General features: G+C 35.6%; 2 protein-coding genes across 4 annotated transcripts; one reads left to right on the top strand and one right to left on the bottom strand.

Moving 5' to 3' along the window:
- Positions 1–2033: 2033 nt before the first annotated feature.
- LOC144357839 (uncharacterized) lies at positions 2034–16957 on the bottom strand. 3 transcript variants are annotated; one of them, XM_085497171.1, is made up of 6 exons: positions 16806–16957; positions 15588–15647; positions 15000–15101; positions 13510–13763; positions 12930–13184; positions 11294–12674 (listed from the first exon to the last, which is right to left on the bottom strand). In XM_085497171.1, exons 3-6 carry the CDS (start codon positions 15041–15043, stop codon positions 11731–11733), a joined length of 1497 nt encoding a protein of 498 aa, XP_085353297.1. In that variant the 5' UTR covers positions 15044–15101; positions 15588–15647; positions 16806–16957; the 3' UTR covers positions 11294–11730. The 3 variants fall into 3 exon arrangements, with proteins under 3 accessions (XP_077867996.2, XP_085353297.1, XP_085353296.1); XM_078011870.2 differs by lacking the exons at positions 11294–12674; positions 12930–13184; positions 13510–13763 and adding exons at positions 2034–3560; positions 4291–4500; XM_085497170.1 differs by lacking the exons at positions 15000–15101; positions 15588–15647; positions 16806–16957 and having other exon boundaries at positions 13510–14683.
- LOC146747967 (uncharacterized) lies at positions 6103–11036 on the top strand. The gene is made up of 4 exons (XM_085496624.1): positions 6103–6578; positions 8744–8803; positions 9189–9462; positions 9847–11036. The coding sequence occupies exons 1-4, from the start codon at positions 6103–6105 to the stop codon at positions 10660–10662; spliced, it is 1626 nt and encodes a 541-aa protein (XP_085352750.1). The 3' UTR covers positions 10663–11036.
- Positions 16958–17362: the final 405 nt, after the last annotated feature.

Here is a 17362-nt window from a genome sequence, read left to right as displayed (position 1 = left end):
TACGTGTAGGTTACTAAAACTGAATTACGCGTGTGTTGGTAAAACTCAGTTATTTATTTGTTACTAAAACTGAATTACGTGTAGGTTACTAAAACTGAATTACGCGTGTGTTGGTAAAACTAAGTTATTTGTTTGTTACTAAAACTGGGCTACGTTTGTGTTGTTATAACTAAGTTATTTATTTGTTGTTAAAACTGAGATGCGTGTGTGTTGCCAAAACTAAGTTATTTATTTGTTACTAAAACTGGGCTACGTTTGTGTTGTTATAACTAAGTTATTTATTTGTTATTAAAACTGAGATACGTGTGTGTTGCTAAAACTAAGTTATTTATTTGTTACTAAAACTGGGCTACGTTTGTGTTGTTATAACTAAGTTATTTATTTGTTATTAAAACTGAGATACGTGTGTGTTACTATAACTAAGTTATTTATTTGTTACTAAAACTGAGTTACGTGTGTGTTGCTAAAACTAAGTTATTTATTTGTTACTAAAACTGGGCTACGTGTGTGTTGTTAAAACTAAGTTATTTGTTTGTTGTTAAAACTGAGATATGTGTGTGTTAGGCGATTAGGTGCCGTACGCGAGCGCCGGTTCGAGTCACGCACGCAGTACGTATTTACTATAATTAGACATAGTCTTTACCTTGCCGTTTATTCGGTGTTATTTGCTTACTTTACTATAACTAAGTTATTTGTTACTAAAACTGAGTTACGCGTGTGTTGCTAAAACTAAGTTATTTATTTGTTACTAAAACTGGGCTACGTTTGTGTTGTTATAACTAAGTTATTTATTTGTTGTTAAAACTGAGATACGTGTGTGTTACTATAACTAAGTTATTTATTTGTTACTAAAATTGACTTACGTTTGTGTTGCTAAAACTAAGTTATTTATTTGTTACTAAAACTGAGTTACGTGTGTGTTGTTAAAACTAAGTTATTTATTTGTTACTAAAACTGAGTTACGTGTGTGTTGTTAAAACTAAGTTATTTATTTGTTACTAAAACTGAGATATGTGTGTGTTAGGCGATTATGTGCCGTACGCGAGCGCCGGTTCGAGTCACGCACGCAGTACGTATTTACTATAATTAGACATAGTCTTTACCTTGCCGTTTATTCGGTGTTATTTGCTTACTTTACTATAACTAAGTTATTTGTTACTAAAACTGAGTTACGCGTGTGTTGCTAAAACTAAGTTATTTATTTGTTACTAAAACTGGGCTACGTTTTTGTTGTTATAACTAAGTTATTTATTTGTTGTTAAAACTGAGATACGTGTGTGTTACTATAACTAAGTTATTTATTTGTTACTAAAATTGACTTACGTTTGTGTTGCTAAAACTAAGTTATTTATTTGTTACTAAAACTGAGTTACGTGTGTGTTGTTAAAACTAAGTTATTTATTTGTTACTAAAACTGAGATACGTGTGTGTTAGTAAAAGTGAGTTATTTATTTGTTACTAAAACTGAGATACGTGTGTGTTAGTAAAAGTGAGTTATTTATTTGTTACTAAAACTGAGATACGTGTGTGTTGGTAAAACTGAGTTATTTATTTGTTACTAAAACTCAGTTACGTGTGTGTTTCTAAAACTGAGTTATTTATTAGATACACGCATATACGAGCCACGAGCTGACTGCATGTGTTATGCAAGCTACGGGCGTTTGCATAGGTAGTCATCTTGGAGCTGGCAAACAAGTGTAATCATAAATGCGAATTAAATTTAAATTAATGTTTACCGATATTTATTATATATGGGGCAGCCATGTCGAATAAGGCTTGATAATAAATGAAACAAGTTGAGAAAATTCAAATCAGGGAGCAAATAACAAAACTTTCACAGCCGAACGATCAGTTAGCGGTAACATTGGCATGAATCTAACCGCTGTTATAATATCCATTATTCAAAACTATTACCAAAAGCGGTGTGGCTTTATAAATGCTTCACTGGTAGCAGAAGAGCGATGTATTAATAATATTTGACATAAATCTATTCATACGTAAACTAAAATAAATCTCCAATAACAAAAATACCGTTATATATTTATAGAACAACACTTTTTATTCACAAATGGAAGCCATTAACACCAGCAATATATTCAAAACAGAAAACAAGAATTAGTTCGAGTTATATTTAAATCAATTATGTTTTGTGATAAATGCGACCAATTTAATTGTGTAACCTGCTCCAACACAAAAAGATTGATTTCAGAGACGTGTTCGCTAAATTAAAATGTCATGATATATAAACAAGTACAACTCTCGTATTCATATCCATTTTGAAGGTTATTGCGAAAAATTGGATATTTTTGTTTGATTAAGTCAAAGCTTGATTAAAATTTCACCCATGATTGGCATGCCATACAAATATAATTTTAACATACAATATTTAAAATCAATTAACAAATGTTTTTTTCTTATTGTTCATATGGTAAAAGCAGTGTTCAAACTACGGGCACACGTCAATATATATCATAACCCACAATAAAGTGGACATCAATATATCAGAGTCTGGTGCCCATTCACGGGAATCGTGTCCAGCAGTATCCCGTTCTTTAGAAGATAACAAGAAATAACAAATTTGCAACTACCGTGACCAAAAATATATTAGTTAGTTTGTGATTTGGGAGTACTATAAAAGATGTAAATATAGCCTGGCACGAGTTTCATAGGTGCCACCCCTGTCCCTGCCCTGTTAGTCACGAAATTATTTTAATTCCATAAATTGTTCACAATCAAATTTAACAGTTGTCATCGTTTTAACTAAACTAACATGTGGCGTGAATATCTGTTTACTACAAAATGTCACACTTCTTTTTTAATCCTAAACGCATCATGAAAAATGTAAATTATTCATTGCCAAAACTAGAGTACTAGTATTAGCCCTGCTTACTTACTGACAACAAATAAGGTTTAATTCGACAAAAGTCTGGAGTGATTCCGACAGAAATCTGTTTTCGTTGTCCAATCAGGATGCATACACAGATTAACAAGTTGAATCCCGAAAAGTTATATAAGGCTATTTGAATTATGACTGGTGCCCATTTCCATGCCAACGGTTACAGGAATGGTTTCCTCTAATGGCGAACCAAATGACACAAGATTGCCTGCGATTGGTTGTACATTCAAATTGTCATTATTGGTGACGTCGAGCAGGCGAGTTTGTTGGTTTACTGAGTCACCTTCTCCAATTGTAGATCCGGTTCCGGAGGTGAAAAAAACACGAGAATCGCATTCGCCGAGTATAACACCGTCTTGCGTATCCAATGATAGAGATGGTATACTATGCATCATGATGCCACCGAGAGGGCCTTCTCGAATTACATCGTCATAACTTGGCGGTATTGAATTTGTTGTACTGCCTACTTCGACAGTAGCATAGGACCCGAATGAATCGTCGTCGCAGGGTACGATGTGAGAGTATTTCGGCGGCAACACTCCTTGCAATACTGCCGGTGCAGTGCTTACACCGGGAAGACCAGTTGTTACACATTCGCGTGAGTGAGCAGGGCGGGGAGTTCCGAAAAAAGGTAAAAAGAAGGTAGATGGCCGGAGAGGATTTCCTGAAAACAAATCAGAAAAATAAATTTAAAATAAATAAATATTTCAATGTGATGACTTAAAATGTGAGGAATATATATGCAACTCCAGTTATAAGAAGTGATGTCAGGTGTTAGGGGAGTGGACATATTCAGCTTTAAATGTGGTAACGGACATATTAAATCAATTAATTCTAAAATCATCAATGCGGGGGATTCAAATCAGTAGCTGCACATGATCTCAAAACCCTGATTTAGTAAATTGAAAGAGAGAAGACAAGGTTCCATTCAAAAATATGGCAGATGTACAACCCACATGTCTTATCAACGCGAAAAAACTGGGCAAGTGTTTTAAATCTGTATCACTACTGTAAATCTACGGTAACATTAATATCATATGGTCTGCAGATGGTAATACAATTGTACAGTCTATCAGGATATTTATTGGCTTTCCTGTCATTTTAAATAATTCAACTACCTTGTGTTTTCGTCTTCTTTAATTCAGGCTGTAGTTAAACTATTCAAGACATTTGGCATTTCAGCAAAATCAAGATCCCACTAGTTTATGCATTGTTTGGCAAATGGTTATTTTCAGCTAATTGCGATATATGGAGTACACACGCGACTATGACTTGAAACCTGTACGTATACATAACGGTGTAATTTTAACAAAAACACGCTACGAAATGTGCTACACGTGGACACACGGATCTAGTCGATTGACGATAATTATTTTATGAAACAACCACCTTACCTCTCCAGATTCCAACACTACTGCTGACTCTAGGAGGTCCATGGACCTGAGCAGCTTCATCAATTTCGGCCTGCCTAGCGCGTGACACTCGATTTGACTTCCATGAGTTCAGATACATAATCGTAAAACACAGTGCATACATGATAACGACACCAACGGCGACTGGAAGAAGTGTTAGACCTTCACGATTCTTCGGATTCTTTGACAGATCTATAAATGACAAAAAAAAAATACCGCTCAGAAATTTATCTATTTAATTTTAGTCACATGTAAAACGTAAATTTTGCTGTAAATAAGTAGGCATTTAAGTAAATAGAGATCATCATTTACAAAGGTTTGTCATTTCTTTTAATAATAAAACAATTATATAAATAAATTGCCTATAAAAATAGCATGTAATTATATAACATAATATTTATTAAAATAGTTATTTTTATTTCTTATTTATAAATAATTTATGCTAATTTTTAGTAATTATTTTAAATTAGTTATATATATATATGCAATTACTAGCTATGATAACAAAGACAAATGGCAATCAACAGCAAACATTAAACGTATTTAGTATTAATTCGTCAACAAAAGTTGCTATTAATATGTTGTACATGCAATAAATAATAATAGTGATTATTATAGAACGCGATTAATGTTACATGATGCTTCAATTTAAAATTTATAATACAGTAAAACCTGTCAAAACCGACCATGACTGGGACTGGGATCTATGGTCGGTTTTCAGAGGGAGTCGGTTTATTCAGGGTGGGCGTGACTTTGATTGAAACAACAATTAATTACATGTGCTGTAAACACGGGACAAATGAAAGACATCGGAGTTTGCCTCCGGTGATTCTACATGTATTTACAATGTGCATTTATTGTATTGTTTCAATAAAATAATTTACCAAACAATACAAAAATATTATGGTATGTACATGACATCAATTAACATTAAAATAACTATTCGAACAGACCGGGTAAGTATTGCGTATCGTAACTGAAGGCGTCCATTTTGGATGACATCACAACGTATGTTCACGTGAGCTACATGTAATTATCATAATTTATGCAGACAGTCGATTTTGCTGTTAAGTCAATCACAGTCCCTCAACAGGGAATGTGAGTCAATGAATCAAATTACGATGTAAAAAATCATCAAGTTTTGACTACTTTAAAGAACACCTTTTTTTTTCAACGATTTTGTTTTCCGTTCGAATTATGAAATTTTGGATATCTGTCAAGTAACTGGAGTCTTTGTTCTGTAATCTTGTCAACATGTCTAGCACATCGCCATGCGTCAAGTCACTGTCGTTGTGGGGGTCAATAATTTGACTGTCGTTGCAATTTATGTCATTGTTGTCTATAGATTCATGGTTTTCTTTGTCTGCAATAAAATTCTCAACAATCTGTTGCTCCCACTCGCCGTCATACATTGCTTCAGTCGGTATACGTTCATCAAAGTGGAGGTATTCTACAACGCTACACTGTGTTTGCGGGTCTGCAACTTGCTAAATAAGGTTTCCGAATTCTTTGTTGTCGTCTGCTTCTTCGTCATCATAAATTTCAATCTTGAAGCCCCCTTTACGGAAACATTCGAAAGCACAAAATTGTCGATCAGAATCGTTATGGAAAGAAGAAAACTCAATGTCTTTTGAGCGTTGAAGAAGTGATAATGCAGTGTGCTTCACCGCAATTCTCGCGTTTCACAATAAAGTGCGCCCTCGGCGGATAACCTGGAAAGACGCATTTCTCACTTCCGGTGTCGACATCGCAATAATGGCGCCACCAGCGTAGAACGTTGAGAGGCTTATTTGTATGGCGGTCTTCTGTGACTTTAGTCGTCTGCGAGTCCCCGATTTAAAAAAATATTTAACTGATCGTCGTATACCATGTGCTGGGAAGAAGAAAAATGAGTTGGTTGAATTGGCACAAAAAGCAAGCGGTATATACGATGTTATTGAAGACTGTGATCATGATGAATCAGAGAGGAAACGCCGGCGGGTGTTAAATGATGACGGGACTGTTGCTGTTAACCTGAATGGTAAACAAGTGGTGTGGACACGAACACTTCATTGTCTCCCGAAAGTTGCGCTTGGTGACGTGTTTGCGTATTTAATAAAAAACTGCGAGTGGACACCGGAACGACTCACAAAATATAAACACGACGATGGGTATCTTATGTTTAAGGATAACCATGTAGAGGACGTTCTTTTAGGAAAGGTGTCTGGGCACATAGATCACGTCTATGTCAAAGCTGAGGTGAAACCGGAACAACGCCAAACTGCTCAGCGGTACGCAACTTGGCTACTTCTTTCATCAGATGCTGAAGTTATGGGTCATTCCAGTTTTTGTCCACACCCCCCCTACGGATGGGTTAAATCCGAGGGGTCATATTTCTACAAAAAGTATGGATGGTCCAATTCCGAGAGGTGTCATTTTTTGACTATTTTCTTTTCTATATCCACACCCCTACAGATGATTTAATTCCGAGGGGGGTCATATTTTTGATATTTTTTTTTTCATATCATGCACACTCCCCATAGATGATGTGAATTCATGCGGTCGTAATTTTTAAGCTTCCAAGGGGTAGGTTTGTAAAAAAAAAATCTGTCAGCCAAGAGACCTGGGGGGAGGGTGTACGCCCTTTTAAAATGCATGCAGTCATACGTGGCTGTACCCCTGCTCGCAAACTGTTTTAACCCAAGAAAATCTATTTATTATTCTACGACTGTGCCGATCAAGCCCACACAAACATATCAGTCGCAACTTAGAATAAAGAATAAACCAATGTGTTGGGGCAAATAATTCATGTGTATACTTGATACATTCATTTAAAAGAGTCTGACTTGTACATTTCAGTTGTTCTCAAATTTCATTGGCATCCATGAGCTGGAATAGTTCACATTATAAATTTAAAAAAAACTCAACTCGACATGTGGCTATTACATCGGACATTACAACACTTGTATACATTTTATTTATAATATTTGAAATCTCTGTATTTTACTGGCTGGCATAATTAGAAAGTTTCGCGTTCATTCCCTTTATTCTAACTCTAGGCTCGCACAGCAATTCACATTTATTGTCAAGACCATGAATGACTGGGAAATTACAAGATCACAAAAATTTCCAATGGAAAATTAAATAAATTTGCCTTAGTCAAAAGCTTGGAAACTAGTCTATAATAGTTAGCAGAAGAACATTTGTTTTATTTGCCTGAGCCTTGGAATGAAAGACGTACATAATATAAAATATGATTTTGTGAATATACATCATGCATGGTCTCAGATAATGTTTAGAAAGTTTATTGTTCCGCGTAGACCAAATATAATCACGCAAAGTATAAATTCAAAGTGTTTTAATACATTGGTGAGAGGTCGCATGCACTTAGAAAAAAAAGCCGAAGTCAAAATTTGGTACAACATACGCCGCGACAACTGAGTGATCAGCGACATCATTTTGGGGCGCAATTGAATTCAAGTACTTCTTTGCAAAACTTGCTGTGCTGCGATGCTGACATCAAGTGTATGTTGACCGAAGTTTGGCACGTTACCTTAGCAACCCCTTTTGTTCTTGCTTTGTGTGTCGTTCTAGGCCAATGTTGGTAAGTTACTCACTGTTGCATCATGGGATTTAAGTTGTTTTCCTAACTTAAATAACTTGACCATTTTTCAGGCAAAACCCATAGATGTTGTCCTGGATTTTGTTTTTGGATTTGGTTAAGGGGGTCAAATTAACCTATTTACAAAGGGCTTTCAACTAAATATACAACTTTAAATTAATGTTTTTGTGACATTAAATCCAAAGCAGTAAACCTGTGTATTAAAGTTTTACCAATAGTCATTAGACCTTGCAAATTATGAGCAATAAAATTTTTTTATTACACTCTACATATATATATGCACTCTAGATGTATATTTTTGCATTTACACTGAGCGCCATATTGCTTCATACACATGATTTGTGAATCAGTCCGCAAATTACCTGGCCATTCAGTTGAACGTACTTCTACATTGCAATTACTAGAGACATATCACAATAAAAAAAAAATCAACACCAATGACAAAAGTCATTCAACTAAAAGGTGCACAAAGCAATGTGGGACACAAACATCCCTCTAGGTGACGTTATGACATCACTCTAGTTGTGCAGACCCCCCCCCCCCAAAAAAAAATCATTGACTCCTTCCAACTGCACTGCTCTTTGCAACATACCATCCAATTTACCAATTTCTGTTTTATAATTAGAAGACCCAAGTAGGCCACTTGCAAGTCACACAGCTTTTTTTCCGAGGGGTTCTGTTTTTGTGTGTATCCGAGGGGTATAATTTTTTCACATACCCATCCGTATACGTCAAATCAGTAGTTTCCAGGGGGTGTGTTAGTGAACAAAAATCCGACACCTGAATGGTGGATTTGAATCCATAGGGTGTCATAACCTTAATATCCATCCGTAGGGGGGTTGTGGATAAAAACTGGAATGACCCTATGTCCGCCGGTTGTGGCTGTGTTGCAGCGTAAGTGTTACCAAACCAGTAATTGTTATAATTATCTTACATGTACTATGTAGTTCAAACATTCATATCTTTAAGAAGCTACATGTAGTGTTTTGTTGATATTAATGTACTGACGCAAACATAATTAATTTGAAAATATCTACATTGTTTACAAAAATTAGCATGTAAATATAAAGTTGTAAATAACAGTATATTTTAAAATTAAAGAATGCTTTAAAGTTTTAATCACTCCTTCCCACATCTTAGAACAAGTATAGTGCATGCCATCCATTTTCTCTAGTTCCCAGTTTTTAACTATACAAACTAAAATAAATTATGGTTATATGGTAAAATATTTGTTTATTGGTTCCTCCATTAAAATATTTTATATTTATTTTTCTATTAGTGATGATGGTTCTTGCAAGCACACAGCTGCTCTACTATTTGCAGTAGCTGAATACGTAGACAGGCAGACTGACAGGGGAACTGCAGTAAGTACCGATGAGACTTGTGTGTGGACTAAGCCCCGCAAAACATCCATACCAGTTAAGGTGGAAGACCTAGATTATCGCAGAGATAAAACAACACCAAGGAAACCTGGTCCCCAACCTAAGAACTACAGACCACTGAGAACAGTGAACAATACAGACATTCTCAGGATTCAAGAGCATTTAAAAAGGGTGAGGTGCTGATTTTCTTAAGGGGTAACCATTTTAATAATGGGGAGGGGCACTTGGGGAAAATGGATGTACATATTGTAAATTTTACTTTCTTCCCAACATGGTGGCAACATATTTCATTAACTAACAGCCTGTCGGCTGATATAGCTCCGCTGTATACTCTGAAAACAGATGGCCAAAAATATCTATTTACCAGTGCCCCATCGTAACATAAGAAACTTTGTTTGTATATAGATAAGTACAATTTCCTTTTCTGTCATATTGTTAGACAACTCTTTACCCACCACTTTATTTTAGGCAATAAAACAAAAGGGAAAAGAAAACAAGTCCCCTCTCCCTTATTCACTCAAATATGGATAGTAAATATGACTACATTTTTTCCAGGTATGTGAAGAATCTCATCCCGGTGCATTATTTCTGAAGTTAGTGAAAGATCCACAACTATTGCCTGAGACTAATGTGCCGACGATGCAAGAGATTTATACAACTTACAGATCTTCAGGAAGTAACATGATGTTTTTAGATTACTTAACCCAAAATACAACAGAGCAGCATGTAGAAATTCTAAAAAACCTTCTTCAATGTGATCCTGCATGGTATGAAGCCAGAAAGGGACGTATAACAGCAAGCATTGCTGACTTGGTGAGATCAGTGAGAGATGTTCACAAGTGTGAAACATTAGTCAGTAAGATTTTGGGAACTGCAAAACCTATTGAAAACAGTGCTGTAACTTTTGGTAAAGAAAATGAGCCGGTTGCAAGGCAATTATACTCAATTAGTGAGGTTAAGAAACACAACAAATTTGAAGTTAATGAGTGTGGACTAATAGTAATGAAAAATAAACCATTTATGGGAGCATCACCTGATGGCACTGTTAATTGTTCATGCCATGAACCAAAACTAATTGAAATTAAATGTTCTTTTAAGCACAAAAACATTGCTGTTGAGAAAATACCTTGCATAGATCCCAAATATCATTTAGAACTAGTTGATGAAACTTTGCATTTAAAGCAGACTTCCCCATGGTACAGCCAGATACAATTCCAGTTAGGTGTGACAGGTATAGCATCTTGTGATTTAGTTGTGTACACACGTAAAGGAATACAAAAAATACCTGTATACTTTGATGTGGACAGATGGGAACTGTTACAGAGTAAAGCAGAACTTGTTTTTAATACTGCTGTACTGCCATTGCTATGAAAATCACTTTGACCGCCATATATTATTCCCGCTTAAAATTCAGTGCAAATTTTTACACATTTTGCAAAATTTTCTGTACATTTCACCATAATTATGAATTATACAGATAGTATCAGATACTGCTTTTTTATCAAAAGGTTTGTAAATTATTATCAAGATTTCATGTGGGAGGAGCAAACAGTACAAAACCTATATTGTTAGTCAAACTTTTAGTTGTTACATGTTGTAAACCTACTCCAACTTGTATGATTACCTATATTTTCACACACTTAACACTCAATATTTATTGTGGTGTTTTTATTCAATGCAAGTAAGATGACAGATGAATAATGTATGTTTACTGACATGAATAAATTGTTACAAAAAAATCACAATGGAAATCTGTACATTTCTTTTAAAAAAAAATATTTTATAGTATTTAGTATGTATCTCTTGGTGTGCTACTCATGTATCTGCTACCTTGACTGGCTGGTCACATACTCCAGAATGATGCAACACGTACAGCCAATGGTATGAAATCCTACGTTGTAAGTTTGGCATTCAAATTATATAAAAAAAAAAAACTTATTTCAACATTTAGCTTGCCTGCTGCTAAAATTATGTACACATTTACCAACTATAAAAACTAGTGTTGTTTACCTATTTAGTATGATAATTTATTCTAAAAATTGGCATTTAAAAGTATGGTAACAGTAACAACGAATTTGTTAACGGTGCATCATTCATGGTCATTAATCATGTGAACATATTCACATCATCTGAATTACGTGATTGCTAACCAATCACAATCTAGGATCAATATGTGTGACAATACAATGACTCCCACACAGGAAAAACATGCAATTTTAATCAGATTGGACCATGGCAGAAAAAAAAATTGATAAGTCTGAATTCAGTCAAACAATATGAAAGAACAAAAAACTAATCAGAAATCCAGATAATAATAAAAACTGGACTAGAAAATCATTACTGAAATACATATTTAGTACAAGTGAAGAAGACTTTTTTTTCTGTAATGGTACATTTGCATACAAACGTGTTGTAAAGATATACATTTGCATTCAAGCATCAGCAACTGTGTTTACGCTTAACTGCCTTTTTGGGTACAACTTTAGACATTTTCAATGCTTGTTCGTTTTTAGAATAAAATAAGGGTCCTTTGAGATTGCAGAATGCTGCAACAAGTTTAACAATCATTGATGCACAATCCTGTAAAGAAGATAGAATTTGGTGTTTCAAGATCCTCCAACATTTAACACGTTGGATTGCTCTTTCGACATGAATCCTAAGGCGTGCTATTTTTCTTGTTCGTCTAATTTCATTAACATTAAGTCTTTTACCCTTCCCATTAAGCCATTTTCTGGTGAATGGAGGAGCAATGAGAGCAGCATTTTTTTTTAAAAGTAAATCTTCTATATGGAAGCCTCTATCAGCCATCACAGCATCTCCATCATCCAGCTTTTCTATCAGTCCACTTTGTTCTGTAAGATACTTGTCAGAAACATTTCCTGACCACAGGTCACTTACAAATGTGAATGCACCAAAAGGTGAAACCCCAAACAAAACTTTGTATGTATTGTGACTTTTATATTGTGAGTAAGTTTTATATTGTTCATCTTTGTTTCTTGGCCGATCAATAAAAAATTCAGAACAGTCAATTACAACACGGGTATTGGGGAACGACTTTTTAAAGTCCAGTGGCATCCATCCTTGAATATTTGCTTGTGATGGCCAGACAAGTAATGCTGGCACTAAAGTCTGGTACATGTAGGAGATCCATGTGATTGTTATTCTTGATACAGTTGAGCAGCTTACATCGAACAAATCCGCTAGGAGGAGAAGTGGTAAATTTAGACGTAGTCTAATTAAGCACATAAGAAATTGGTAATAATGTGGCAACTGATGTTGCCTTCCTGGTCTTTGTCGCCCACTGTTATGATGATCAGCAGTACTCTCTGCACCTCTCCAGTACTTTAGTTGATCAACACCACCACTAATTGAGTCATAAACACCTACAAAAAAAAATAAAAAAAAAATAAAAATATAGCATATGAACAAAATAAACAATGCAGTACTGAAAACATTACCTTAAACTATGTATTGTCACCACAGAAACTATATATTAAAACTGTACAAAAATAATAAACCAGTAGTATAGCAACACAAGCAATAACACATATACACAATTACAACAATAAAAATTTTGAAAAAAATAAAATTTACAAAATGTTTTAATATGAATGAATTTGATATTGTGAATGTCTCACCCTGAAGAATAGACTTTGAGTGCAATCCTGTATAGAAATTTACTCTCTCATCAGTCTCAGTTGCACAGTTGACTACACCTTGTCCTGGTTTTTTTGAAGATGGTGGTTTAGCTGTACTTTCTAGAACATTTATGTCATCCATGGTCATTGTGGTTTGTGTACTTATGTTAACCAAAATAGGAGATGCAGTATGGAGGTAATCATGATCCAGTGGTTGTGGTGTCTCAACAAATGGACAAACGTTAAGCTGCAAACCTATATAAAAATAATGAAGACAGTTTGATATTCAGTAAATTGTTCACTTCAAATGTACAGTCACAAACGTTTGGATGCACAATTATAAATACGAATACTGCCTGATCACAAGCAGCTACCATATTTCTGTGTGAAATTAGTTGATCATAAAAAACACAATCCTTTAGAATATAACGAAAACGCTCTGGGATTCAGTGTTTGGGGACCACGTATCATATCATATACACATACTCGACATTAGCCAAACTAACTATACATCAACTAATTTGATTTACGGGCATCGAACGACATGTACGTTTAAAGTCAACAAAAAAATACAACTTACGTCCAATATCAGGTTTCTGCTTTATTGCAACATCCAACTCTTTGCCAACAGTCGGTACCAATTCATTTGGGACGTTCTTACACACCTGTAAAATTGATGGCCGTGGTTGCCTAGCAGCTTGATGTTTATTCAATGGCCTTTGATTTACAGGTTTCCCCCAGTTGTTCCATGCAAAGTATTTGGGATCACCGGACGCATTTCCCCACATATCGATCTCATCTTCATCAAAATGTCGGGAACAAAGTCTCGACCGTCTAGAAATATTCAGAATATCCACTATGTTTTCATCTTTACTTTTTCCGCCACGTCTAATCAAATGTTTCCACCTTGCAATTGCGTTTTTTTCTTGCGGCCATTTTACCCACCTAATACCCTTCATCCAAGGATATTTGTCAAGGTTTCGAAGCTTCGATGTATGTGAATAGCATTCCGAGGATTCGCAAAGGAAGACCATGGCAATAAACTGAATTATTATATGAAAAACAAATTGACGATATCAAATACGCGCGGTAAAACTTCAGAATAAAGATGTCGACAATTTCCCATGATGCTTTGCGTATCATATGCCTCTCTCTACAGCCCGGTAGGTGGCGCAGTGTATTGTGAAACGCGAGAATTGAAGGTGATGACCCCGATCATTTGTTTATATCCGGGGTCATTATACTGTCCAGACACCACGCGATGCGTGGGCGTGTGGTGTGAAAAATGTAATCAGTTGCCATTGTTTTACACGGGACGTTACTTGTAGTGTGAGATTTGGTATTGTTTCTGTGACGTTCGCGGAATTTGGACACAATGCACACTTTTTAGGTCGGGCAGACCGAATTACTAGACAGCGGATGTGGTGCAAATGGTCGGATGGTCGATGTATTCAGTGTGAATATTGGACTTGGGACCGATCAATGCGGTCGGTGTTCGGAGTAAACAGTGGTCGGATTTCACAGGTTGTTTTAACATAGGCGTCTATGGAGAAATTTCGGGGCTACATAAATCGGTCGGTTCTGACAGTAGGTCGGTTTATCCAGGGGTCGGTTTTGACAGGTTTTACTGTATATATATATATATAGGAAGGTAGTCGATTATTCCAGGTGAGAGTGCTCGATACTAAACGATGAGTTTGTAGAGCAGATTTACATACGTGGACAGAGAAATTAAGACACGACTACATGAGTAAAGTTCACTCTACAGTATTGTTTCGTAAGGTACATGGAGTACCTCACTCATCAGGAGTTAAAAAAGTCTTAACTCCTGATGAGTGAGGTACTCCATGTACCTTACGAAACAGTACTGTAGAGTGAACTTTACTCATGTAGTAGTGTCTTAATTTCTCTGTCCACGTATATATATATATATATATATATATATATATATATATATATATATATATATATATATATATATATATATATACATGTATATATATATATATATATATATATATAATATCATTTCATGAGGTCACATGACACTCAATTCGTCATTCCAGTTACCTATTTGACAGTGAGCTCCGATAATTCCGGTAGGGCAGATGCATGCTGGAATCGTGGTGTTACAAAACCCACCATGTTGGCACTCCCCACAGAGGGACATATCTACGGAGAAAACAATTGGCAATTAATAATCACCCCAATTATGATATGGCTTAATTGTTTAATCCCAATCCCAATGTCCCTTTGTTCACCCTGTAATTCATACACTTAACACGACATCAATGAGAATAGTTTAATGCCCCCTACACAACCCACAAACTGTTCAATTAAGCATCGAAGTTATTCAAAACCCGAGTGTGATATATGTTGATGTTTTAATCTTAATCCCAATGTCGCTTGTTCACCCCATGATTACACACTTCTTTAACTCCTCAATGAGAATAGCATAATACACTGAACACCTACCTCCTCCTCAAACACACAACCACACACAAAATGTTTGATTCAAGCATCAACGAAGCTCGGGGGTTAACATTTGTTGCAGCATGTGACCTTCGTGTGGGTAAATAGTACATAAACACTTCGTAATTCTATCGCTACTGGCACGAGTAAATGCACCAGCTATACAATTGTAACACAGATACTTACTTGTATTCATTCTGCACAACGTATATATATTCAGTACTCCGTATAGTATTTCAGAAAATCCTACATCATAAACAAATGAAATGATTGTATATCCTTTCTATATTAAGTAAACGTGTATGAATTTGTACGACAGATGTCATACATATGGGGTTATTATAGGGCAGTAGTCATCGTGCCACGTCCTGTTCGATATGGGACTCATAGCGACGTATACAACGCAGTGTTTATAAAAGTGTAATTGACAATTTTGTAATACATCACAACACAACATGAGGAAATCTGACTGTATCTGCAACTGTTAGAATAGTGCAAAACAACGAACTCCTCTGATTCAAACTCAATCGAGAGCTTTAATTTGGCTGTAGGAACTTGAATAACATTGAAACATTTTAAAATTATTTCATTGCGTGTGCACTGTACATTTTGATTGGTTGGCTGGAGTCAATTGCTATTACATTATAAATAGTTATACAAATTCCAGAAAGGGTTTGTTGTGTCGACAGCATAGCAAAAAATAGAATATTTAATAACTGTTACCAATGAGATGGATAAAGCTTAGTACAAATAAAGACCACGCTATAGACTGTATTCGTCACTCATGTCATTTTAGTTTATTTATTTATTTAAACAAAATCAAATTATTAAATATGATATACACTGAATCACTAAGACATTCATAATATTGCGGATATATAAGATAATCCGATCAGACACTTTAGGAGTTTTACATATGTATCAGCAGAGGGTCATCAAATCGTTCTTTGACCGCGATGACACAGACATTCAAAATGGCGGTCGTCATGACGGAACTATACAGTTACCACACTATTTCGATATGAAACCCGCGTTCTGCGCAACAATGTACGATAACACCGACACTGTGCTGAGTTTTAAATCATGAAAGTACTACAACGGAATAAACCAATGTGTCGAAGGTCTAAGTGATAAGTCCCACAATCCATACCGAGCGCTGTGTCTCGAGGTCATTCGTATTGTAAACCACAACGTTCGGTATCTCTCGTTGCTTCAACCGCTGCTCTCACGTACAGTACAATCTCAGTAAATCAAACCAATGATGTATACGAACATATAATCCCATCATAAACGGCTTTTCATGACAGGCTATTCAATATTTCTGCTGACCTCAATCGTGATACCCAAATGTCTTATTATAAAAACGTTATATTCAGCATCACAACAAAGAGATATGTACATTACCTGTTGGTTGTATCGCGTGTTGAGATATCAGCGCCTAATATAATCAACTATTTGAAATAAAACGATACAATTGCTATGAATAGTCATGTATACATGTGTATATATACACCCGGACAACACGCCATTTATAACAGCCAGTTACCTGTAAAAACAGACTAAATAGCTAATTTATATTACTGCGCATGCGCACATGTTTACCTCTCGGCGACCTTTCTTGAGTTGACGGTCGTTGAACTAGTTGATTGAGATTTCACGACAGCTGACTGCGTTGCCTTATTATATATTTCCTAGGAATGGTGGGGGTGATCTCAGGCTGAATGAAGCTACGTGATCATTATTCAGGCTTCATATCTGATACTGTTACAAACGCGTCAGTTATTGTCAGAGGGTCACAGTTCTATATTGCGTTTGTTTACGTCATGTGATTAGTTATTTATATATTTTTATTTACTATGAACGTAATCAGGGTGTACTAACACGTACGTCCATGAACAGACAAAAAAATAAACAAAAACGTATGTATAACCATAGACCCTCTAGAGGGTCTATGGTATAAC

This window comes from Saccoglossus kowalevskii, chromosome 3 (genome assembly GCF_978046115.1).
Source record: "Saccoglossus kowalevskii chromosome 3, keSacKowa6.1, whole genome shotgun sequence".
Taxonomy (NCBI): domain Eukaryota; kingdom Metazoa; phylum Hemichordata; class Enteropneusta; family Harrimaniidae; genus Saccoglossus; species Saccoglossus kowalevskii.
The sequence above is the reverse complement of the archived record's forward strand: the minus strand, read 5'-3'. Positions and strand labels throughout refer to the sequence as shown.

What these genes read in the sequence shown, in the direction of transcription:
- LOC146747967 (XM_085496624.1), top strand. Translation starts at nt 6,103, where the DNA reads ATGGCGGTCTTCTGTGACTTTAGTCGTCTGCGAGTCCCCGATTTAAAA. An exon ending in CAACGCCAAACTGCTCAGCG is followed by an intron (nt 6,579 to 8,743) that starts GTACGCAACTTG and finishes ATCCATCCGTAG; the next exon opens with GGGGGTTGTGGATAAAAACT. An exon ending in GGTTGTGGCTGTGTTGCAGC is followed by an intron (nt 8,804 to 9,188) that starts GTAAGTGTTACC and finishes TTTTTCTATTAG; the next exon opens with TGATGATGGTTCTTGCAAGC.
- LOC144357839 (XM_085497170.1), bottom strand. Translation starts at nt 13,963, where the DNA reads ATGGTCTTCCTTTGCGAATCCTCGGAATGCTATTCACATACATCGAAG. An exon ending in GCAGAAACCTGATATTGGAC is followed by an intron (nt 13,185 to 13,509) that starts GTAAGTTGTATT and finishes ATTTTTATATAG; the next exon opens with GTTTGCAGCTTAACGTTTGT. An exon ending in CTCAAAGTCTATTCTTCAGG is followed by an intron (nt 12,675 to 12,929) that starts GTGAGACATTCA and finishes TTTTTTTTGTAG; the next exon opens with GTGTTTATGACTCAATTAGT.